At 34.2% G+C, this 27,590-nt stretch overlaps 1 protein-coding gene across 1 annotated transcript; it reads right to left on the bottom strand.

Annotated features, from left to right (window-relative positions):
• Positions 1 to 290: 290 nt before the first annotated feature.
• LOC149805439 (phosphatidylinositol N-acetylglucosaminyltransferase subunit H-like) lies at positions 291 to 27,590 on the bottom strand. Its single transcript, XM_089950022.1, has 5 exons — positions 27,369 to 27,590; positions 19,949 to 20,036; positions 13,012 to 13,136; positions 11,618 to 11,704; positions 291 to 9,024 (listed from the first exon to the last, which is right to left on the bottom strand). Exons 1-5 carry the CDS (start codon positions 27,531 to 27,533, stop codon positions 8,938 to 8,940), a joined length of 552 nt encoding a protein of 183 aa, XP_089806148.1. The 5' UTR covers positions 27,534 to 27,590; the 3' UTR covers positions 291 to 8,937.

The raw sequence follows: 27,590 nt of genomic DNA, 5'->3' as shown, positions 1-27,590 counted from the left end.
ATTTGGTATAAGTGTATGCATGGATGTCATATGTACAATGATTTGGTATAAGTGTATAAATGGATGTCAAATGTAAATTGTTCTGGTATAAGTGTATACATGAATGTCAAATGTAAATTGGTTTTGTATAAGTGTACACATGAATGTCATGCATAAAATTTGGGTATAACTGCATACATGGATGTCATATGTAAATTGTTTTGGTATAAGTATACACATGGATGGCTGTGTAGAACCATGGATATCTGTATGCAAGCATAGAAACATAAAATGCTGAAAATACACTCATCCTGATTAGTAGATTTTTATTAATAAATATTTATTTAAAAACTTACAAAAATGCATATTGAATGAAAAAGATTCTTTATGAAAGGTACTGGAAAAATTATGATGAATCACATTCAACATTTTTTAAAATTACCAACTGTTGATGATACCCAAATCAAAGAAGTGTACAAAAATTAGTTTTGATTGTTTAATGTATATACATATACAGTGAACTGCCAGAGAAAAGTTGGTAGAATGTCAAACTCACAATCAAAGGGTTGCTGGTTCACCAACTGCCCTGGTAAGCTGACTTGAAAAAGGTCTTTAGCTTCCATTTCCTCAGTATAATATAGTCAATGATGTGTTAAAAATGCTGTTAAAATCAACCAACTGACCAACATACAAACAGAAATTTGATTTACTTATTTCATATCATGCTTTTTATTATAGTATTTCCAATGTTATATCAAGTAGAAATGGCACAAATACAGGTAATAGTGACTGAGACTATACTTTCCTAAAAGAATTTCCTGGAATCAAAGAGGAAACTGTTTCTTCTTACTAGCTGCTGAGTTGAACCCATTTCTGATATTCTAAAGCAATAACAATATTTTAAAATTAGTGGCTGTAGCAGCCATATAAGGCATAAAATTGGCACCATTTTCAACCAGGATAAACTGCATATCATCCATATCATTTTGGTGAAAACCCATGCCAATGTGACCATCATTTCAGCCATATTTGATTTAAAAAAAAATGGCACCATTTGCATGTAGGGCCAGCTATATCAATATGGCCATAAATTTGGAAGGAATAAAGATAATAAGAATTTCAGGATGGCCACCATAGTGGTCATATTGGATGCCCAAGCAGCACCATTTTTATTCTGGAGTAACTTGACATCATATGAAGGAATAGCAATAAAATAATTTTTCAAGATGGCTGCTGTGTTGGCTATATTGGATGTCAGAAGTGCAACATGTTCACTCAGAAGCCACTACACAGTATAAGAGGTCTTTCTGCAAAAAACACAATGTTAATATGACCCTTCATTCAGGAGATGTATTGCTAAGATTTTCAAAATAACAACCATGGCAGCCATATTTGAATGTCCAAGTAGAATCAACTAGACAGTGCAATTAATGTGCATGTGACATTTCATGGCAATCCTTGAGGTAGTTTCTTCAGAGTAGCAATAATAAACTTGTGCTGTACAGGTGGATGACAGACGACAGGCTGTCCCTTAAGCTCTTCTGGTCTATGACTAACAGAGCTAAAAGGATTATGAAAATAATCTGGATTACATGTAGAAATAATGACAAATCAATTTTAATGGCATAACATTTGTCTAACTATCATTCCTGAAAAAGCTGCTAAATGGTGACTCTAAAACAAGTAAAATCATAGAAATTCTATGTTCTATAGATAAAATGATTTTGATCATATAACTGGAGATATTTATATCCCCTCTTGGAGACCCGGTGTTCAGAATGATGATTTTGCACAATACCTAATTCTCAACTGATACAATAAGAGCAATATTGTGTCAAATTAGACAAGTCGTAGTCCCTGACAATTATATATTTTTATAATAATAATAGTAATAATAATAATAATAACAACAACAACAATAATAATAATAGTTTGTTCAAAGAGAGTGACTTATTTAGTCAACAACTATTCTCCCTTTAAGTATAATAATGTACATCATATAACTAGAAACTAGAGATATTAGTGAAGTATTGTCATGGCCATGTTCACTATAGTTTGCTCAGCAGAGCTTAAAACAGAGGAACTTGTGTTTGGAAAGCAATAATGAATGGGCAGTCAGGGAGATAATTTCTCTATATCAAGATGTGGAATGAAGGAAATCCAACTCATTCAAGGTCCATAAATATAAAAGTACAGGATACATTTGGCTGAAATACTTTAGTATATAAGTAATGTGGTGGAAACCAAATGAGGAGGGGCAATCAGGAACCTTAACACTTTCAAATAATGTGGAAACTAAAAAAGACAATGTCCTGCTATCATGAAGTTGCATGTGAAATTTGGTTGAAATCCAACAATCCTTGGTAAAGTCATTCTGCTGAACCAAAATTCAAGATGTCATTGTGACCAATACAAAAACTGATTGAAATCCAATAAACCTTAGAAAAGTTCTGCAGTGAGGGCAGGAAGTCGGGGGTATTCTTCCTGTAAATTATTTTCAGTAATGGTGGAAAATGAACTAATTCAAGGATTCATCAATATAAATTTGCATACCAAATCTGACTTAACATACAACAATTCTTGATAAAGTTCTGTTGATAAAACCAACATCAGGACAACAGAGATTTGCTAAAGGTGGGGTGGGGGGGCATAATTCCTGGGGGGAAAATGTCATGGTATGCTGAAAACAACTTATTTAGAGTTGCAATCCAATGAATGTTGCTAAAGTTAAACTGCCAAAAAAAAAAAAACAATATTAGGCAGACCTCAGAGAACACTGGAAGTGAAACTTTTAAAAAATCTCATCAACTCCATGCCCAATTTGGTTAAATCCCAGAAAAGTTGTTTTGTGGAAACCAATTGTTTTTAAAGCAGAGCATGATCACCATATATACTTACTTACAAGGCTGCAAGCACAGACCCAGACCTGCCATTGCACAATGCACCAGAAGATCTGGTTCTGTGCAGTTTGTTATTATTATTTAGAAGAACAAACAACACAGACCCAGATCTGCAGGTGCAGTTTGATAAGGCAGATCAGGATCTTTGTTGTTTGCAATTTGACTTATGAGTAAAGGTGGTACTATAGGGCTCAATCAACTTTGCTGAGTGTGGCCCTAATTACTATTTAGTTTTTTTGTTGTTGTTGTTGTTGTAGGGTTTAACACCATTTTTCAGCACACAATAGGCTATATATGGCAGCCAGTATTAATGGTGGAGGAAGATCCCGGGAAAAACCCGGAAAGAACCACCGATCCACGAGAAGCTATTGGCAAGCTTTCTCACATAACCCACATTAGCCAAATCCGAGACTCGAACCCATGCAGACAGAGGTGAGATGGCAGTGATCCATAACGGAGAGTGCTTTAGACCATTCGGCCACTCGGGGCCCCCACTATTTAGTTTAACACATCTTAAGAATACTAATGTCTAGTATACTCTGTTAGTTATAGCTACATTCTCATTACTCTTGTACATCACACACAAGTTTATAAGTAATTAATATTTAGTCTGACATGTCTGAAGTTTTATAAATACAAAAATTATATTAAAACCTGTTCCTAATATATACATGCTCATGAAATCTTGTTTTAAATACTGTCATATTTGTGACAGATTTAAGGTGCAGTGGAAGAGTATTCCACAAAACTGTACTGCAGTACGTTAAGTTTTTACACTTGCTCTTTTCTTGGTCAGATGAAGGTTTCCATGTCATGTTCATCTTAATTGGTAATGTGTTGAATAAGGCCTGAAAAAGCCTTTATGATACACATCTGTAACCATCTACTATGAAACTGCTACATGAAAATTGATCAAACTTGATACATTAGTTGTTGAAATGATAATCAGTAAGACAATGGGATCGATTTTTACTTCCTTCTTGGAGAAACTTGAAGGTTGGGTGGGGCTGTGGTAGGCAATATGTAATAACAAATGAAATGGTATATATCTAACAAAGTTACTCTAATGTTATGTGGTTAAATATATATAATATTTAGCATCATTTATCTTAGTGAATCATTAAATTCTACATATTAGGAGCATACAATTTTAGCAATTCACCCATTCAAAAATATTTTAATTTTTATTATGTTTTACATTTCTGTGTTCTTTTAAGAAAATTAAAATAATATTTCTCTATGACTAACATTATATTACTTAATCCTGCTGTTAAATTTGATATTTTAAGTATAACAGAAACAATGACCAATGCAATATAATCCTGCTACAAAACTTCAGTCACATCAGATCTGATAGCCAGTTGAAGTTCATGTAATATATACCATGATCTTTGATCACAAAATGAAACATGAGTATAACTTTAGTCAGAATTACTCTCCAAGCCCAATTTAGTAATATTTGAAATATTTGATTTTTGCAAACATTTTTTTATTTACCATACTTCAATTTAGTACTGATTAAGAAATAGAGATTTGAGTATAACAATTAAAAATAGTAGTTACACAGATGGTCTTCTGCACAGGTAACAAATATTAGTTTAACATACATCAAGGTTTTGTCTTTTAATTGAGCAAACCATCAGAACTGTATAGTATGTGATAATGTTGATTACAAAGTTACAAGCATGTTTGTTCAAATTCCAGTCTTTATATACATTATCATAAAAGTTTACATTAAAATTAACTCAGTTATATGCTGAAATGCCCAAAATAGAACTGTATCAAAAGCATTATACCTTTTTGGATATCAGCAAAAGTTCAGTAAAATCAACTTTTCTAGTAAGCTCATACTAAAAAAAATCAAACTTGGGGAAAATTTCAGCCAAGAATAAACCATCTCAATCATTATGTCACCATAAATATATTATTTTAAAAATTCTCTTCAAAAGTACAGAGCAGGCAAGGAAAAAGAAATTAGCACCAAAACAAAGAACAGGCAAGGAAAAAGAAATTAGCACCAAAAGCATAGAACAGGAAAGGAAAAGTAAATTAGCACCAAAATAAAGCACATGCAAGGAAACAAGAAATCACACCAGAACATAAAACTGGCACGGACAGACAAGAAAAAAGAAATCAGCACCAAAACAAAGCACAGGCAAGTAAAAAAAGAAATTAGCACCAAAAGCAAAGAACAGGCAAGGAAAAAATATTAGCATCAAAACAAAGCATAAGCAAGGAAAAAGAAATTAGTACCAAAGGCACAGAGAAGGCAAGTAAAATGAAATCAGCACCAACTGCAACACTGTATCATACCAGACTGTTACTAAGATTGATGCATTAGCATGCATGTTATTACAAGTAAAATGAAATAAGCAACACAGTAACATATTCCATTGTTACAAATTAATAATTTATGCATTAGAATGCACATAATTACAACAGTGCTTCATACCAGACTGTTACAGACTACAGATTCATGCTTTAGAATGCACACAATTATAACAATATATCATACTAGATTGTTACAAACTATGGATTCACACTTTAGAATGCACACAGTTACCTTGTTGACCTGTGTAAGAAACAACATGAAGAAGCACCCTGTCTTCTCTATACCACACCCTCTTGCTTGTATATGCAACATGCTGCCCTAATAATCAAAACTGACCCTATGGAAATTCAACCACAAGCTTAGGCATATCTGGATTACTAGTACTAAATTTCACAGAGATACCTTGATCAATCTGGCCATTATTCTTCAGAAATGAAAATGTGTACAGACAGATAGATGGACACAGTTATAGCTACATTTCTAAACTGAAGATTCCAATGCAAAAGCGCATCTCCAAAATAGCTGTTATTTTCCCCCAAGATATGACCATCCACATCTTTAACAAAATCTGCATAATTATAAATTTAAGAAAACTTTATCTGATAAAAAGTCCTAGCCCACATTTCAAGAAATGTACATGGCTGTCCCTGCTGGGCTTATTATGGGAAAAATACTGTATGCTGTGATATCCAAATATCCTAATAAGTGTTTTGAATGATATATAAGGCTTGATGAATATCCTAATAACAGGTGCTTTATGTAATATACAAGACTTAATGACATATTTTGATTTATCATTATATGCAGTGTCAATATAATCATGATTTTCTATATTAAAAACAATCTGAAACTCAAACATATTTAAACAGTTACATTTTTACATTTTGACTAGATGTGATAAATTAGTAAAATTTGTATCAATCACTTTTTCTTGGACTCAAACTGTTTGTAATGATTGTTGTTGTTGTGGGGTTTAACGCCATTTTTCAGCACATGATAGGCTATGCATGGCGGCCAGTATTAATGGTGGAGGAAGAACCCAGAAAAACCCCCGAGAAGAACCACCGACCCACGAGAAGCTACTGGCAAGCTTTCTCACATACCCACATTTGCCGAATCCTTGTTTGTAATGAAATCTCTTTTCTATTCCAAAAATCTGCAGTCCAAGACATGTCTAAAACAAATCATAGCACTGTCCTTTTTCACCACTTCATATGTGGAATGGAATAAAATTACGAAACTATCATCAAAACAATTTTATCCAATTTTGTTGCAAAATGACATTGAATGGTCAATTCTTCCAATATACAATATAAAGTGCAATTGCAAATGGATGATTCAAATTTACATGAATTCATCGTACGTGAAGACTTCAAATAAAATCATACAGACAAAAACACAAAAATTTGTTCTGACAATACCGTTAAAAAAATATAGACTGAACTGGAATAACAATATGTAAGAAATGTCCCATTTCACATGATCTGGATTACCATACTTGTAGATTTGTCTGCAAATTGCAGAAATTCAGTTACTGAGGTAGACTTAGACAAAAATAGCATTTCTGTAGATTTTCTTGCAATGTAAACCTGTCTGACCAAAACTTTATTTCACTGCTTTTTATTAACATCAACATATGCATTTGATAAGTATGCTGCCAGTCATGTATGCTTTATCAATGAGTGCTCTCCACCGACCTGCAACCTGAAGTTGAACAACTTAGCTTCCTGTTTGCTCTATCTACCATCACAGCATATTTGCCCTTTCATCTTAACTTGATTGCTCCATCACATCTTCTGAAACTTCTACCATACAACAAAGCTTACTTCTAAAAACTAATATAACTGTTTATAAACAATATTTTAAATAACAGGAAGTCAATATGCCATATCTGTATTAATGTCAGTAATGAAGTATACTCTCACCATTTGTACATGCTTATGTCCAAACATTCAAAAATTCTAGTGATAACTATTATTGCTTCATCAGTCATTCTTAGTTTCATTATAGAAATAATAGATAAACAAGGTTTCATTTAAAACCAACAATGAATCAGAAAGATTTTAAAATTCTGGTTCAAGTCCTGTGTGGAAAACTTTACCACTCTGAAATTTTGAATTGCTGACTTTTCTCAAAGCAAGTCTGGTCACCCTGCATACATCTATATAAATATAACTGAATTTGGAAGAGCTGTGGTCTATGTATTCTATTGCTCATCACATAAGTATACTTCCAATAACTAATAATCTATAGATTCAATTACCGCTATGATCATCATTTGTATGCCATTATCCATTATATTATCTTTATGACGCATATGAAAATAAAAATCAATAATAAAAACTAGCAAAAACTATAATCCGATTTCTACTTCTATTGAAAGACTTGTATATAAAAACAAATTATCACAATTGCTAAGATAATCCAAGCTGAATCACATCATTTAAACACATTATCCTTAATTGCTAATAAAGTAATCAAAAAAGTATAATTTTTAGATGCATCCCCAACATAAATGCCATAGTGATTTGTAAATAACAGAAATTAACAAAACTGGCACATACTGACACACATCAGAAGCAAGATAGGCATCTGATGTCCATGACTTGCAGCGTACCACATCTTCACTTTCTATGACTACTTAAAACTATAAACTAGCATTTTGTTTGATGAATTTGAACAACAGATTTCTCTACAACTTAAATAGATAACTAAAAATAATACCGTATATCCTCACTTATAAGAGGAGTCAACTGCAAACTGCACATAACCAGATCTGCTGTTGCATAATGTGTCAGCAGATCTGGGCCTGTACAGTTTGTTAGGAGTAATCAGTAGAACAAATAACACATACCATTATCTGCAGGCACATTATGCTACTACCCATTTCCAATAAACTTACTCTAAGTTGTTACACTTTGGCTAGATCATGTGATCAGCACAATAATAAGTACATGTATGCAGTTATGATGACTAGGTTTTCAAAAATACATTCTGAAAAACACTGAACAACACTTTACAGGTTTTCACAAATACATTTTGAAAAACACTTATCAACTCTCTACATTTTTTCAAAAATACATTCTGAAAGACACTAAACAAGTATCTCCAGGTTTTCAAACTACATTCTGAAGAAAAAAAACTCAACAACTCTGTACATGATGCAATTTTGGTAGAACATATAACAAATAAGTGAGAAATGCAATGAAACTGCCATACGCTGGCATGTGTGTAACCTAGAAATAATTGGCAGGCTGACCATATAGGATGTTTCAATCCTGATCTTGCCACCTTGATGGAACAAATTCTTTGGTCTTAAAAATTTCCAGTTTACGGAAGTCTGACTATATTTTCGTCCTGAATGCCATGTTTCAAACATAATATTATTTATTTTTCATCATTTTGTAATAATGTGCCACTTTTGTACAAAGAGTTTTGGAGAAAAAAATTAAGCCAAAATGCGAAAAGTTTATGATTTATGTCTTCTGGCATCGACTAATATATTTTTGCAAACTATGTCATTGCCTCAAGCTTGATTCCTGATTCCCTTTCAGTGAAAGAACTGACTTAATTTCTATTTTCAGTTGCGACCAATTGACTAATGATAAACCAATGCATATAGATTGGCTGTTTTATCAAACAAGGGGGTCATGATACAAAGGGGTATGCAATATACTAGTGGCACACTTTTAAATGAAGTTTGAATGGTTAAAAATAAAAGCTTGGTCATCTTTTTTGTAAAAGCTGGTTAAAAAGTTTCACTTGTGCATCCTTGTAGATAATGCGTAGGTCTTCTATCCTAGGCCGAAATTTCTGAAAGTAGAGAAGTAAAATATAAACTGTCAAAAAATGTTTTATACAGTATCTGAATTCACAACATCTTTTAAAATGCAAGACCCTTTAAGAGACTATGGCCAAAAGTCTTTTTCTTGCCTCTTTATTCTTTTCAGCTGCCAAGTATTGAAATATTCATGTGGACAAATTCCAACATACCATATTTGGCAAATAAAATATTTTCTCATATATCTGAATTAATTCACAAGCAAGATAAGTGAAATATAAAGTACTTGTCATGGCCTTTGACAATGAACCTGATCTCACAGAAAATCACAAGACTCGTCTCTGATAATGTCATGATATACTTACATGCAAAGTTTCATCTATGCACTAATGATGTAAAAAAAAATTCCTTCCATTTAATGGTCACGGTGGTTTTTTTAAAACAGTGTGCAGAGTGCCCAGGAACATTAGAAATATCAGTGAACCATGGGGGAAAATGTCACTCAGTCTTCCAAGAAATATCAGTGAAGTATGAAAAAGAAAAGCCACTTGCTCTTCCATGAAATATCAGTGAAGCATGGAAAAGAAAAGTCACTCAAACTTTCGAGAAATATCAGTGAAACATCGAAAAGAAAAGTCACTCAGTCTTCCCAGAAATATCAGTGAAGAATGAAAAAAACACTCAGTCTTCCTAGAAATATCAGTAAAGCATGAAAAACAACCTCTGTCTTCCTAGAAATATCAGAGAAGCATGAAAAAGAAAAGTCACACAGTAAATGTATTATGGACTGAGTGCAATCAATTTCTGACTAAAAAGACAACCACATACACAACTGTTGCTTATGTGCCACCAGTGGATGCCAAGCAATCATGCATGCCCAGTCCATACTACAATGCTAAAATATAAACAATGTAGCTCTTGCACAGCAGTATGCCATTCAAACTATGGACCAACAGACCTATGGTCATTGCTAAAAGGACTTTAACAAGTGAATTTGTTTCCACTGTCGTGATGATCTTTGTTGCTAAACTGCACATGTTAGAAAATTTTGTGGAGTTGCACGATTGTACGATTTCATGGCCGATTCTGATATTTATGCTTCCTGTACCACAAAAACAACAGTGAATTGCAAGGTTTGACTCTTGTATTTGAAGTACTGACAGCCGGAAGCTTTCCTAGATCTTTAAAAGGTTCATGGAAGAAGTAATAACTTGTATCGTTCCAGCCATAGTATGGCAGAGTTAGGTTGTTAAAAGAATTTGCAGTCCAGCAACTGTGTATCTTTACAAATGTTATAAGTGCACTTCATCATACCATTAATCAGAAAATATTGGCACTCTTGGAGGAGTTTCAGGTGTGGGGATATGCACAGTCTGTGATCTTCAGGTTTTGGGATAATGCAGTTTCTACGTACTGTGCAAACACTGCTTTTCATGTCCATGCAAAGTGAAAGGACCATTAGAAATTTTGCATATATAGTGTGCCATGCTTCCCCACTTCCTTGCTGTAAACAGGCCAAATTATGCCAGTTATGATAAGGTGTATATCCTAGACAAAGTTAATTTTTCGTAAGATCCTTCAATTCTGAAAAATTTGTTATGTATCTAACATATGGAAGAGTTACATCATAATGACCTTTTGCTATTATATAACAATACACACAGGACATTATTTTTGGTACTTGATCAATGAAATCAATTGCTTTATTGGAATTGCTAAGCAGAGTACCCATGCAACAGTGCCACAGTACATGAGTCAAATGTGTACTACAATATTACTGTACCCAAGTTTTCTACTAGTCAAAAATATAATCATACTAAACAGCTGCATATGACTGGCCATTGGTGACTGAAGAGAAATCTATATTTTATCTCAGTCATTTTTACCTAGGGTGTTAGGAATGCATGCTTTCATGTTGTATGTACAAGCAGCGCTCAATCAATTTAACAACCTGATGCAAGGGGCCCCTACACATCTAGACTGGGCACCTTCCATATTTTATATTATGTTATCTATAAGGATTAAAATAACTGAAAATTGTGAGGCTTGTCCAGTTGTCCATCAATTCTGCCTTGGAGATACTGCAAAAATGCACCATATAATATCAATATATAATACAAACTAGTTTGCAAAGAATAATTTATGAAACTGAGCAAAATAATCAAAGATAACACTACTAGTAATAGTTATTAGTTAATGGCAACAGTTTAATGAATGTGAGATTCCAAATGGAAAACTCCAAAGTACAATTCTTTTCGGGGCCCTGAGTGGCCGAGTGGTCTAAAGCTCTCTCTGTTACGGATCACTGCCATCTCACCTCTGTCTGTGTGGGTTCGAGTCTCGGATTTGGCTAATGTGGGTATGTGAGAAAGCTTGCCAGTAGCTTCTCATGGGTCAGTGGTTCTTTCCGGGGTTTTCCCGGGTTCTTCCTCCACCATTAATACTGGCCGCCATGTACAGCCTATCATGTGCTGAAAAATGGCGTTAAACCCTACAACAACAACAACTCTTTTTCCACAATAATCATGCAATACACATGTTTCTAAGGCCAAATTTGGGTGACTACATGAAACGAGTTCTAACACACACACACACACACAAAACTTTTGTAATAAATTGTAATACCTGAAAAATGGGTAATATCTTTGTCTTGGACTTCTCAACCATGTTGTCTTCCTTCAGCAGTACAACCAACTGGCATCTTACACTCTGCTGCAATAACAAGATGAAGAACTGGGAATACCAGTAATCTAAAACTGTAACATGTAAAACTATTGGACAGATTTAAAATCTTTTCAAATGTTTCACATGGTTGAAGACCTAGCATAACTAAAATATTCTTTTGTGTCTGTAAAACATGTATCTTGCATGCTTGCCTGTTTTGACCACTACCCCAAAGCTCTGAGCCTCTTAGGCAGATCTCTGAAGATAAGGACTCCGGTAGGGGTAAATTTCAGTTGATATGTGCATCGGTTGTTTTACATGTAGAGTATATATTTACATGGTTATGGTATAAGAATCTTACTTTGATAGTTTTCAAACTATGACCCATGGACTAAATTCATTTGAATGGGACAAACATCAGCTGCATATATAAATTTGTTTTTTATTATGCCCACTAAATGTATTTGTGGTCACAAGTAATAACCCACATGATATTTCAAGGCAATTTTTAAAGATAATATGGATACTTCAATGATACTATGGTATACAATAAGCAGCAGAACAACTCACATGTCAAACATACCTGCAAAGGATGCAGAAAGTTCTTTACAAGAACTTTCATCAGGTTCCAAGTTCTGAAAATTGGAAATCACTTGGCAGCCATAAAATGTTAGAAACCTACTTGACAACTTCTCACCGGAACACTAGCATATATGAAATGTGACCACTCTGGTGGCCTAGTGGTTAGAGTGTTCACCTCGGATGTGAGAAGTCGCAGGTTTAAACCCCAACTGAGTTATACCAGAGACTTATAACAATGATACTAACAGCTACCTCACTAGGCGCTCAGCATTAAGAGGTTAATGCTAGGACTGGTCAGCCTGGTGTCAGGATAATGTGCTTGGTTGGGACATCATGCTACATGTCTGTGGCATGATGCCACAGTGCTAGACATCACTATAAACAACCACACTGCAGACATCAAAGTGATATGACTGAAAACTTTTTAAAGTTATGTTTAAACTCGAAATCACACACACATACATGAAGTGTCATGCAAAATGGCAGAAAAATGTTGAAGATATAAATATTTGAGTCTGATGCACATGGACAGCCTAATAGATGACGGACATCAAACCTCATGTCCATTAAACTTTCAGTGAGCTCTTGATTTAATGCCTCACACCTTTGCCAACAAAAGTATTGGTCTGTTGTCAGTGATCCATGAGAACTGGCTAATGTTTGCATCTGAGTGACAAATGATGATAGGTTAAGTAGATATGGGACACTGATGAAAATACTGTCAAACATCAAATTTTTTTAGACAAAATCTTTACTTCAGAATTATGTCTTACCATCGTGACCACTTCCAATATGACGATGTCATCTATTTCTGCAATGTCCACAAACTTATTGTAGTCTCTGAAAACTCCTGATCTTGTTATAGCTATTCCCAATGACGATAAAATCAGCAGCGATTCTAAACAACAACAAAAAGACAAAAACAAAAAACATGAAATTGCTGACACTGTAACATTAGGTCACCATATTCCCACTGATGACAAAATCAGCAGATTCTGCATACAAATTTTCTTTTAAATAAAAAAAACAACAGGAAATTGCTGACATTGTAAGATTAGGTCACAATATTCAAAATAATGATAAAATCAGCAAAATTCCACACAAAAAAAACATGAAATTGCTGACATTGTAATATTAGCTCACAATAAATTTTATTGCCAATTTTCTACGATTTGGCTTGATGTTTTATGACTGTAGATGAGGTTTTATATTTTCCAAACAGGATCACTGGTTTAAATCACAAAATAATAAAAGCAGGACAGCTCTTAAACCACAACCAACAGCATATACATTTACATCCTTTGATAATCCATGCCTAGTAAAATTCCCAATTAATTCAAAAATACTGATGTATCCTTGAATAGTTTAGATTAGCACTGCATTATACGTGAAACTATTTAGCAATACCCCATTTCATGCAGACTTCGGTGAACTTTGTAATTTGCTCAGAATTTCGATCACGTGGCGGGTGGTCAGCTGACTGTAATAGGCACTCAATAGGTGGTGGGCAAAATATGACGGACGCTTCAGCATCAGCATCAACTTCTGTAACTACTTCAACATGAGTTATCAAGTTGAAAAATGCATATTTAACAGCGATGCTGCCACAGATATTGATGAAATTTAATACTGGAACCATCCTGTCTTATTTTCTGGAAACCAGGGTGGATTTCAAACCCATACGACCCATACGAGAGAGTAGCTTTGAGCTGTTTACATCTGGACATGTACATGTAAGGAAACGGTGTCGAAGTAAACAAATTTAATCCTGACAGGCAAAGAGCAAGTTGTTCAAACTATTTCTGCACATCCGAAACGTCACTATAATAAAATGCGTTTCATATGAGTTTATCAGATTTGTTTTTGAAAGTCTGTGGATAATTTACATATAAATTTCAATCATTTAATTAATTTTATTTTTGAAATATTTCTAAACAACAATGGACGCCATTTTGTTAAGTACATGTGCCCACCAGCGTTTGATTGGCTGGAGTATAAAGTAACTCAGGAGATTATTCGGATAATTACGGAGCAACTCTGTTAAATTTGATATGAAATGGGCTATTTACAACAAATGAAATTTGAAACCCAACCAAAATTATATCAAACAGTCTATACATGTGTAAAAAGAACAAATATGATTAAAGCTTGTTTCAAAACTACTTTTTTAAAACTAAATACAAAAATAAGAATTTCTCAAAAGCATTTCTACAAAAATGTGCAAATAAAACATTTTCTGAAGTTATGTATAAAATACCATCCTGATCTACTTCATTAGAAATCTATTTTTCCCCATTATGAGGTATACATGTGCATGCACAGCGCTTTCTGACAAAAGCACTTCATTTTTACCCAGCTCTTTTAGTAGTTATAGTCATGGATCCCATTTTATTACATCTAGGTAAAATTATGTGTTTAATGTATATAATTATTAGGCAAATTCATTTGTAAGGCAGTATACTCTGTTGTTCCCATGAAACACTAGTAAGAGAGTATGATACTTTTATTACAACTTACACCAAGAAAGACTCCATGATTCTAAGTATGCAGACTTACACCAAGAAGGACTCCATATATCTAAGAATATAGACTTACACAAAGAAAGACCCATACATCCAGTATACTAATACACAAAGAAGGACTCTATATACATAAGTATTCTGACTTACACAAGGAAGGACTCCCTATATATTTAAGTATGCAGCCTTGCGCAAAGAAAAGCTCCATAAATCTAAGTAACTAAGCTGACTTACACAAAAGGATTCAATATACCGTAGTATACAGAATTACACAATGAAAGACTCAATATCTAAGTATGTTCAACTGGCTCAATATCAGCTTCAATAAAAGATTTGCTTACAATTGACTGTATAAAGAACTCTAAGAGGGGGGATAATTATACAGAAGTGTTTTTATGAGTAGGTGGTCTTCATTTATGGGTAAATGTATAGTGAATTATATATAAATGAATAAAGGGGGCCTATGGAAGCCAGCCATTAAGAACAAGTGGCCTAATATGCACAAAGATTTCAATAAGATGTTAAAAGTACCAGTAAGACCAACATAATGTAAACAAACATCAAAATCATTGGATGGCAATATAGATGGAGGGGCTACCAGAAAAAGAACTCTATTGATGAGTTTAAATTCGGCAGCCCCATAAAAAGGCTCTCAAAAGACCAAATACCATATCTGTATACCAATGTCATCTAGTAACATTTGATAAAATACCAAACTGTTCCAATTTCTACAGAAATCCTAGACTGCAGTGCAATTAAATTAGGTCTTTTTTCATAATAAAGTATAGCATCATAAAACCCTAATGAAAGCTGAGCTTTCATTCTGGTACACTATTAACTGGGCATCTGGTAATTAATTTCTGCAAATTAGCAAAAGTAAGTGAATCAGATAGTCATACAGTGTAAGACAAAGACTGTAATAGCTACACTGAGGGAGGGATGGACTCACTTCACTCCCTAAACCATCATAACCATTAGGGTCAATGTCTCATACTGTAAGAACTAGTAAATGAGGCAATATACACAAAGCACACACTAATGGGGATTTACATGATTACAACTCACCATGATCAATAACCAAATATTCACATCTACCTGTAAACAGTGCACAACAGACTGATTCTAAACAAAGGTAATAAAATATGAAATATTTGTCAGATTGACCTATTCTTTAATTATGTTATGATCCATACCAAAAATAAAAAATGTTACATTTTTATAACAATTTAAAATGAAGAGTATGCAATTCAAGTTTTATATTTGCTCTGTGAAGAAGAAGTATTCTTTTCTGTTACCTAAAGGGCAACTATTTGATGGCTTATGGGGCACAAACCATTTCTGCATAATCCTTAATAAAGCGAAAATGTCATTTAGTGTTAACCTCATTTGCCTACTCATCTGTCAGCCCTCTCCATCAGTGCTTGTTTAGTTTTGTTTTGCTTTAAGTGAATGTTTCAGGCACTCTCACCTACATATTGGGTCTTTTAGTTTAGTGTGGGATCCAACTTTGAGATAACTAAGCTGTCAGGCATAAAGCTGATCAGCATGACCAACATTTCACACATCATTGACCTCTTTAACGTTTGGCATATGGTCAGTGATCATACAAGTACAGTCAAATGGTTAATATTGGTTCCTTCAAATGAGCCATAATCAAAACTTCAAACAGAAACTTTAACTAGATGTCTATATCCACTAATGCTGATGCCAATGGAGACACCACCTGAGTCATCTCATAAGCTTTCCAGTACTTAATATGCTCAATTGGTGAAACTGACAATCCCTTTGCATTCATGTGTTCTTAACAATTATTAATTTTTTAAAGAATTTCTTTAAGAAATTTTGAAACAATAAAATTAATGTTATCATACAGGAGCCTACTGGGCTACTTGACTTTAATAAATGGTAGCCAAGATCCAACAGTCCAGTAGCTCCTGGGCTGGGCACAAGACTTGTTGGATCCCATTTTCCTTATAACCTATTGCACATTATCTGGATGCAGTATATTTAGAAATTTTATTTTATCGTCTTATTGTAAAATACTTGTACAGTGGAACCCCGCTATAACGCGCCCCGCCATAACGCGAATTCGGATATAACGCGGTCGTAGCATGGCTCCCAAAATTTCGTATATTCATTCACACATGGAGAAAAAAAATTTGGAGAAAAGTAAAAAAAAAACAAAACAAGAAATTAACTTCATTTTGGGCATGAGATTAGTTGTGACTTTTAAAATAATATGATCGTGGCATGGTTCCTGAAATTTGAAATTCATTTACGTGTATTTTTATCGGACCGTGAAAATATTTGTTTAACGTACGAGAAATAGTGTGTAAAACGTTTATTATAATTTGGTGGAAGAATTCGCGTATGACTTTTAATAATAAACGATCGGAACTTAACAATTTATCCTGGTTCTTTAAGTTATTTTGGAGAAGTGATCGTGTATGAATTCTAAAATAATACGATATATATAACGTATGAGAAATAGTGTGTACAACGCTTGGCTTCTGAAATTTATCAATTTGAACAGGTTGTGGTGAAGCTCCGTATTCTACTCTAGAAGAGAAAACTGGTTTCATTAGGTTTTTGAATTGTTAAGCCGAAGTAAACATTATCGGAAGTGTTACTTATTACGGATCCATGAGTAAAGCCAGTAAATCGTCTTTGTGATTGTCTTCCATGAATTCTGTATACAGTCGTTGCTCAAACAATAGCCGACATGGGCTTCTTATTTAACTGCAATCACAGCCAAGCAGCAGACAAAGTTGTGGTTGATACAAGAGTCGCACAATTTAATAAACATCAAAGGACGAAAGCCGCCAACATGTATGCTGTGCTTGGCGGTGTGATCAAACAACAAACAGTTCAAAGTAAATAATATCCACTTTATTATCTGTAAATTAAAAGGGTATGAAATTGTACATCCGTTCAGCTTAATTTTGTTTTATATAAAAAGTGATTCGTAACCATTGCAGGCCTTCATTACTTAGTTATTGAGCTTTATCTGTGTACGTTGTTTGCTTATATAAAAAAATATTTTACTGTTATGGAAAAGCAAGTTCAAAAACGCAAGTCGTTTTCTGCTAAAGAGAAACTGTATGCCCTAGATCAACTAAAGAAGGGCAAACAACAAACTCAGCTTGCCAGAGATCTAGGAATCAGCGAGTCCACTTTGCGAGGGTGGAAAACAGATGAAGGAAAGCTCCGTAGTCTACCCAACATTCTTGAAGAGGAAACTGGTTTACAGCGTAAAAGGGTTAAGTTAGCTAATGACAATGTCCTAGATTCAGCTTTGTACCAATGGTTTGTACAAGCTCGCTCAGAAGGTGTTCCAATTTCTGGCCCAATTCTGAAAGCCCAAGCAGAGAAATTTGATCGCCGTATCAATGGAGATGATTCCAAATTTAAGGTGAGTAATGGCTGGCTAGACAGATTCAAGAAAAGGCACGCTATCAGCCAAGTTATTGTGTCTGGGGAAATCCGCTCCGCTGACAAAGAGACTGCGAATTCCTACCCGATTGGGCTTAAAAAGTTGCTGGAGGACGGTTGCTACACAGCCGACCAAGTTTACAACTGCGATGAGACTGGTTTATGTTATAAAATGTTACCCGATCGCACCCTTGCAACCAAGACTGACAGTCACAAACGAGAAGGTTTCAAGAAGAGGAAGGACAGAGTGACTCTCTTATTTTGTGTTAACAAGTCTGGCAGCCACAAAGTCAGACCTCTGATGATTGGAAAATCGAAAGCTCCCAGATGTTTTCATCATGTAAATATGAAGGCACTTCCATTTCAGTACACTAACAGCAAGAATGCTTGGATGAATAGCTCCATATTTGACGACTGGTTTCACAAAACATTCGTTCCAGATGTTCGGGCTCATTTACGAAAACTCAAGCTGGAGGAAAAAGCTCTCCTCCTGCTGGATAATTGCCCTGCCCACCCCCCAGCGGAAAATCTTGTCAGCAGTGATGGCAAGATCAAAGTTTCGTACCTCCCGAAAAACACTACGTCAGAAATCCAGCCACTTGACCAAGGCATAATTTCCATATTTAAACAAAATTATCGCCGTGAAAAGATAAAGGGAATGGTAGCAGATAATAACGCATCCGTCGACACATCATTGGCATTACTCAACTTAAAAGAAGTATTAATTTAGCAGTTTTCACATGTTTCTTTTGATGTTCACAAAATCTGAAATAAAAGTTATTTGCACGCTGAAATCATGCGTTGATTGTTAATTATTCTTGCAGTTGTCGCATACGATAAAGTTTTAGCGGTATGAAATTTGTACAGACACCGTATGTAGACCCGGGAATAGCTGCATGCAATGACCGTACGATATCAGACGGCAAGTAAACGGTTTCAATATTTTGTTCATCCTATATTTTACACGACAAATTCAGACTATTACAAAATTATTGAATATTTTAAATCTGTACGATTTTCAATGAAATTACATCCATTATGGATGAACTGCATGCCACGACGGCACGGTAGCATACGGTGTTGATACACTTTTCATGATATAGCGATAGTCTGGTATTATCGGTCAATCTGTATTATCGTTCAAACAAATAAAAATTAGTAAATGTTTTTAATGCACAGTAATAACCTATAAATATATTAGCCTTCGATTATTTTGAATATATCTTAATTAATGCATTCCAGTTAATATTCATCTGATGATAAGCCGACTTTTGATCATTGTACATGTATACACGTATATGTTCTCGGAAAAAAAAGTTAAATATTGTAAAACCCCGCATTAACGCGACCCCGCTTTTAACGCGATCCGATTTTATGGACCCCGATCATCGCGTTATAGCGGGGTTCCACTGTATTACATTTACTAATGACCCAAACAAATTACACAATTGATTCCAGATCTACAATTACTTAAAATAAGAGGGGACCCAAGTGGCCGAGTGGTTTAAAGCGCTCTACTTTACGGATCACTGCCATCTCACCTCTGTCTGTGTGGGTTCGAGTCTCAGATTCGGCCAATGTGGGTATGTGAGAGAGCTTGCCAGTAGCTTCTCGTGGGTTGCTGGTTCTTTCCAGGATTTTCCTGGGTTCTTCCTCCACCATTAATACTGGCCGCCATGTATAGCCTATCGTGTGCTGAAAAATGGCATTAAACCCCACCACAACAACTTAAAATAAGTATATCAATGAAGCATCTAACCTGTTTGCTTTCTGTTGAAAAAGGTGATGAAAAGACCAAAGGAGACTGCACAGAAGATAAACAGGTGATTTCCAGGTATCACAATCAGCTGAAAAATAAAATACTGAAGTAGGAAGTAAGTAACATTAAAATAGTTGTTACTGAAATTTCAGCAAGGAAAAACGTTATCCTACTACTTTCATATATGTGTAGGAAAATGGAATTATTTTGATGACAATTAAATTTGCAACGAAAATTATATAGTTGTTATATAAAACTCATGGTCTTGACAATAAGCATAAACTTGCACATTAAGAACACTTCTGTACATTGTCTGCTAGTTCACTGATGCTAATAAGGTTTGAATGCTAATTAATAAGATTTGAATGCTTGTAAAATATTTAAATAACATTTCACACAAAAGTGTGTTTGGTAGCCTGAGTAAATCCTATCAACAATTTGTACTTGACAAACAATGTGTAAATGACATTCACATCTGGCAGTGTTTTCATAGACTCTTAATGTATTTCAAAACATTCCTATTTAAATATATCTTTTGACTCTTTCAATAATTTGATTCCTAATGTCAATAGTCAGGCCAGAATATCCAAATTACAACTTAGTTTCGCTAGAACAACAAGAGTCCCTTGAAGAGATTGATGCCTTACTATCCAAAAATAGTTTCCTGGAATTTAAAAGAAGACCATTTCTTCTTTTTAATTGCTGAGTTTTCAAACTATTTCTGATATTCTTAAGCAATACAATTTACAAATTAGTCCCCCTGTCAGCCAAACTGAATATTAAGATCAGCACCACTTTCATACAGGACAAACTTAACATTATTAGAAGACTTTTGGTAGAAACCCCATGTTGATATGACCATCCATTCAATAGAAAGTGACAAGATTTTCAATATATTGATAGCGGCAGCCATATCTGAAGTCAGATTGGCATCATTTTTATTCAGGACCAACTAGATATCATAATAAGTCTTCTTGTGAAAACTCCATGCTAACATGACTTTTCTATCTAGGAGTAGCAATAAAACGATTTTCAAGATGGCTGCCATGGTAACCATAATGAATGTCAGATAGGCACGATTTTTATTTTGTACCAGCAAAATATCATCTTCTGGTGAAAACCCAATGCTGATATGACTTTCCATCCAGGAAGTAGTAGTGGCAGTCATGATGAATATCAAGTTGGAATTCATTTTTATTTAAGACAAGCCAGAAACCACTGTGAATTAAAGCACTTTTTACTGAGTGACGGGAAAAATAGGGAACATTGTATTTACACAAAATTAATGTGTGAAATAAAAACTTTGAATGTCAGTCTCCAAAAAAATTTATCATGTGATGTCTTACATTGCTGGACTACATCACAGCTAAGACTGTTTCTGAACATTTCAATGACAATTTTTTACATTAATAATATATAACATTAAACGAATTATATACGAATAGCAGAGAACTCACCCCATGGAGAACTCACCCTGGGAGAACTCGCCCCAGGTGTCATGAGAAGTCACCCCATGGTGGTCGAAGAAGTCGCCCCACTTCGTCTAGAGAAGTCGCCCCACTTCGCCTGGAGAAGTCGCCCCAAGGATAATATATAGTAATTCTGAGATGTCACCACATGGTTGTTAAGGCTTTATTTATTGTTGTTTTTCTTCAACTTAATAACTTATTAAATCTATAAAATGTGAAATTTTTTAAAGTTTTCCATTTGATCAACTCTACTTCTGTACTTAACGAAAAATAAGTATTATCTGTCCCTTTCGCTCTGCTCTTCAAATCATTAGATGCATTTTATTTGGAAAAATAAGAGAGGATGTAAGCATGATGTGATGTCTGCAGTTTTATATATAAAATGGTTCCAACCTAATAACCTAAGTCATCTTGAGATTACTTTATGGCATTGACTTCTATAACTAGAAATCGACTGAATTGGTGCTGACCATCAATAAGCCAAAGGGTTATGTCATTATCTCTCTAACTGAACAATTTAATCTGATTTTCATTGAGATTTGCTAACCATTGACAAATGATACTTGAACTCAATAAAAAGCGTCTCTGATGCCTACTCAAGAAATATGGTCGCTACCAAGTTCATCATCATGGCTAATGCGCATAATTCAGACGGTTTCTGAAAGATCCCTTAGTTTATTTCTTTTTTGTCAGTGTTCGTAATTATATTATTTCTTAATAATAATAAACTATTTCAAGTTGAACGAGAAGTTTAAAAAATATTTCACAAACTACATTACCGATGCAAAATAAACAAGATTACATTATTTTGTAATATATAATAACACCATGATCACCGTTCACGCGTACTAGACCCAAATTCACTAATGAGGCACAAATCAATGTCGCTGATATGTTAACTCATTATATATGTTTCTTTCCTTAATGCATACACTTTTGCTATATCAATATACGTCTATCATTCCAAAAAATTCAATGTAAACAATAAATAAAGCTTGGATTTGAAAATATTGCAACCTAAATGGTGTATATCAATACCTACATTACTGTTGCCAGTGTAATTACGAGCTAGTTCTATCAGATAAAGATCAAAAATAAAACTTTAGATTGAATTAAAAAGTCTCTAAATTAATAGTGCATAATCTTTGAGAAACCTAAAAGCAAATTTTGATTAATTATACCCTGAACATTCATTCATGAGGATTCAGAATGTAGGTCGCCAAGGTCATGACACATATGTAACTCTTTTTATGCGTGGCGTTTTTGTGTGTGTAAAACAAGGGTTTTAGGGAGTATAAAAGGCGCTCAAAATTTACTTGCACATTTTATTATTTAAAAAAAATAACCAAATAAATGGTTATTGTTGATGCATATCATTTTTTAAAGTGCCATATGTTGTGATGTTCATGGGTTGTAATGAAAATTGGGAAGGAAGGGTTTATTATACGAGTGGAAAACAGTCTTGCACATAAGTGTGGAAGAAAAACGCATATTCATCCGAAAGGTGCATAAACAAATTGATGTTGGAAACACTGAATGCAAAAAGTGTGAACAGGTCTTTAATGGTATTTCATTTGGAATTATTTTTGTTATAATTAAAAGATGGAGATACAAAAAAGTGCTGGTCTATGTTACATTTAGATGACCAAAAAAAATTCTTTTCTTTCTGTTTGATACTAATAAAAAAAATCTTGCGAATTCTTGGGTCTTCTTTAAGCAATAATTGATTTATTTTTGTAAAGTGCTTTTACGCTGGTTTTATTTTATAAATTTAGGAGACTATACAATTTATTAATTATACAATGTAGATTAGATAATAAAGGATTTGATTGTATTGTGAAAGGAATTACATCTCTATTTTACATTCTGCTGTGTTTAAAGCCTCATGTTGAGTAATATTACAGGCTTTGTTCAGCGCAGAATCAATTATATGTGTAGGATAATTTCTATTTTGTAAATATGTTTGCACTTGACAATCATCTGAAATAATGCGTCGGTATCTTTTTGACTGGCTATATGGTTTACCGTTTTTACATGACATGGGATGACATAAAGAATATTCCACATATTTGTGGATATTAGTTTCCTTGATATGAATATTTGTAGAGATAGTGTTATCAATATTTTATATCACATTTACAATTAAAAATGAAACATGCGTACCAGATGCAGTATAAGTAAATTTAATTGTCAGATGAAAATGATTTAGGCGATCAATAAATTTTTTCAGCTCTTTAGTTGACTGCTTCCAGATATAAATATGTCATCGAAAAATCTGAACCAAATAGATGGATTAAACATTTTGTTTTGAAGAAAATCCTTTTCAAATTTACCCATGAAAGGGAAGAGTATGAAGGAGCCATATTAATATCCACTGCCGTACCCATTATTTGTCTGTAATTCATATTATTAATTTGAAAATAATTATTTTCCAAGATAAGTTTTATTATTATACCAATATCTTCACAAGATAGTGTGCTATTATTAGGATTGTTATCAAGAAAATATTTACATGCTTCAATACCAACTGCATGCAGAAAGTTGGTATATAGTGATGTTACATCTAATAATACCAGGATTGAAATTAACAGATAGCTGTGGAATATACTTCAACTTTTTAATGAATGTTGTTGTATCTTTAATGTATGATTTCATTATGAGTTTTGGGTAATATGTAGAATTGAGGTGTACGCATGTTATGAGGGAAAGTATCAAATTCCTCATATACAGAATTTTTTTTTTACCATCTCATTAATGCATGTTGAAATTTTTTATTTAATTTCTATTGACAGATCTTCGACAATATGTTTGTAGTAGTTTTCATCATATAATTGATGTTTAACTTCTTTAATATAATCTTCTTGATTCATAATAATAATAGTGTTTCACTAATCATCTTTTTTAATCACTATACTGTCATCATTCATTAGATTATATAAAGACTTAATTTCGTGTTAGAAATATTACTAATGATATTGCTTTTTATGATTACCAGTTAATATCTCTTTTGTGACTGCATATAAATAAAAATCTAAATATGAATCACGTTAAAGATGTTTTAATTCTGCTATAAAAAGGTTATCTGGGTTTTGGGGCGACTTCTCCAGACAAAGTGGGGTGACTTCTCCAACCACTCTGGGGCGACTTCTCCAGATGCGTTGGGGCGAGTTCTCCCAGGGGGAGTTCTCTATGGGGCGAGATCTCTGCATATCATTATATACCATAAATGGTATATGACCATACTATGCATTGTTTTCACAGACGTCATGATTGAGTACGCAAATACCCACAATGCAATGCACGCACACTTGCGCCGCCATTTTGAGTCCCTAACAAACCTTTGTCAACATTAGTCATCATGTATATTCAAGATAATAATCTGATTTAACTGTCGATAAGGACATTTACTTCATTGAAACAATACATAGATTAAACTTGAAATTAAGTGCCATACAGAATGAAATAAAAATAAGGCTGGAAGTTCCCTTGCTTTTATCGAAAGACATAATAGTGAAGCTGAACCGTAATCATGTATATTGCTATCAAATAGAAATGCATTCTTATTTTACAAACAGACAATATTGACATTTTTTAAAAGTGTGTCGTATCATATCCCTAAGCTTGTCATCTTCCGGACAATGATTTTCGGGATATAATATCAGTTATAAATTAAAATTTCATAGCATGTGTTTTATGCCAGAACTTTCATGTATAAATACTTTTCACGATAACAGGTGTTTGAGCCAAAGACAGTTGACAAACCAGTTTAATTAGAATGGTCAAATATTGTATTTGTTGTGGAGATGATGGACGTAGGATGATACTGAATGAAAGCGATAACCGTTCAAAAAGAAAATTCCATCTTCAACATATTCAAACAAAACATGTGCAAAACGGAACATGACTTTGTGTCAAATGTCAAAACGAAGTATTCCTGAAATGCTTTTAGAAAAATGAAATTATATATTAACAATTAGTTTATTAACTTGAAAGATAACCAAATGATTGATTTCATCCCATGAAAATTGAAAATCATTCAATGTTTCTACTTGTTTGTGTATCCATTTGTTTATGCATTTGTTTATCGATAGATTTATTTGTTTATGAAAGAATAACAAAGATTGTTGAAATTTAAACATTTTACTTTAGCCCTTTACCTCATAGAGCATAGTGACAAAGTGCAGCGTGCTATAAATAGAACACCTGTTACCTAGTCGACAGCATACGCATAGGTCTGCCTGTGAACTGTTAAGCAATGTAGTGTATGTTACGTTTAACAGCAGTTTTAACCATTTTACATTTTTGGTACACATCTATTATATGTGGAAAAATTTAAGAGTAAAGTCCGATTGTTATAGCTGTGTAATTATTTTTCACAGAAGAATTTTTTATGTGCTTTAAAATCGAGAGAGAACTCGTTCACCGTCATGTCAGTGAGGCCGCATGACCAACCGTAGCTGCCATTTCCCATAATTGAAATTTACATGTTTTTCATCTGCGTCTACATCACTAAGTCATCTGAATTTGATAATCAATAAAAACTAATTGCTGCCTACATTAATATCAGAGCCTATGCCTAAGTTATTGAATCTTTCATAGCTGTGATTCTAATCGTGAAAACTTCGTAAGTACTGAATGAAATCCTGCCTGTGAACTGTTAAGCAATGTAGTGTATGATACATTGAACAGCAATTGTAACCATTTTACATTTTTGGTACACATCTATTATATGTGGAAAAATTTAAGAGTAAAGTCCGATTGTTATAGCTGTGTAATTATTTTTCACGGAAGAATTTTTTATTGCTTCAAAATCGAGAGAGAACTCGTTCACCATCATGTCAATGAAGCTGCATGACCAACCGTAGCAGCCATTTCCGATACTCGAAATTTACAAGGTTTTCGTCTGCGTCTACATCACTAAGTCATCTGAATTTGATAATTTATAAAAACTAATTGCTGCCTACATCAATATCAGAGCCTTTACCTAAGTTATTGAATCTTTCATAGTTGTTATTCTAATCTTGAAAACTTCGTACGTACTGAATGAAATCCGTGACCGCCATTTTGGAGAGTGGAGATTACGACCCAGTTACTTTAAATAGCAGATACTGACCAGTGCATACATAGCAACCACGTGATCTGACGTAATTGTCATTCGCACAAATGAATGTAGTATCTAATGGGGGGTTTTCCCCAAAGGTAGTGCTACGAAAACCAGGTCAAAATGACCGATGTTTACTGCAGGTGTTTACAGCAGGCATCAAAAGGCGCTTCCATGCGAAAGGAGTAAAGGCATCAATAGGCGCTTCCATGCAAATGGAGTAAAGGTGTCCAAAGATGCTTGTATGAGGTAAAGGGTTAAGAAAACAAGTAGAAAAGTCATGCATTCTGTCTCGTGCAGTTGACATGCACAACAGAATGTGATGTATTATTATATTCTTACACACAAAAAGAGACGTGCCTTCATAATTATGCAGGAAGAACAATGTTATTAGGTGACAATTTGAGGGGCTACAGGCTCAAAATGGCGGATATGGAAGTACACACGATTTGTGACGTCACGTGAAAACAACGGATACCCACCTATTAAGCCAATTCGTATTACCAATAGCCCTTAATGAATGGATAGTCCCACAGTGTAAGACGCCACTTCAGTGTACTTGTGGTCACCTTGACTTCACGTTCCGATGTTAGTCAACATCGGTTCTGATGTTAGTCAACATCGAAACACACTACACAGCGCCGTTATTTAGGCAGTAAGAAGGCGACCCCAAAAACACAAATATCCAGGGCGGCGTCTTACAATGTAGGACTAAACGAATGGGCAGTTTATTTCAGTCTCTATATGGTACCAAAAGGAAAGAAGTTACAACTTTGCTTTTTCTTCTCGCCTTGCAGAATAAAGTTTGCATGCTTCATGACACGTATCTGCTAGAATAACAGGGCGTCACCTGAGATAATTTCCAAGTAAAGCTTAGAACCCCTGTAACCGCTGCAATAGCTGCAGCTGCTATGACATAGAAATGAGCCGCATTGGTATTTGATCTTTCTAGCGTAAATATGCTTCCATGCTCTCCAAAATGATCATGTTTCAGCTTATATTTTTGGGTAAACATAACAATGTTTGCTCAACAACTTTAACGTTCAGTTTCTAACTCTTCCATTGTACACCA

The sequence above is a fragment of the Sinohyriopsis cumingii genome, chromosome 2 (assembly GCF_028554795.1).
Source record: "Sinohyriopsis cumingii isolate HCF-2022 chromosome 2, ASM2855479v2, whole genome shotgun sequence".
NCBI classification, from domain to species: Eukaryota; Metazoa; Mollusca; class Bivalvia; order Unionida; family Unionidae; genus Sinohyriopsis; species Sinohyriopsis cumingii.
The sequence above is the reverse complement of the archived record's forward strand: the minus strand, read 5'-3'. Positions and strand labels throughout refer to the sequence as shown.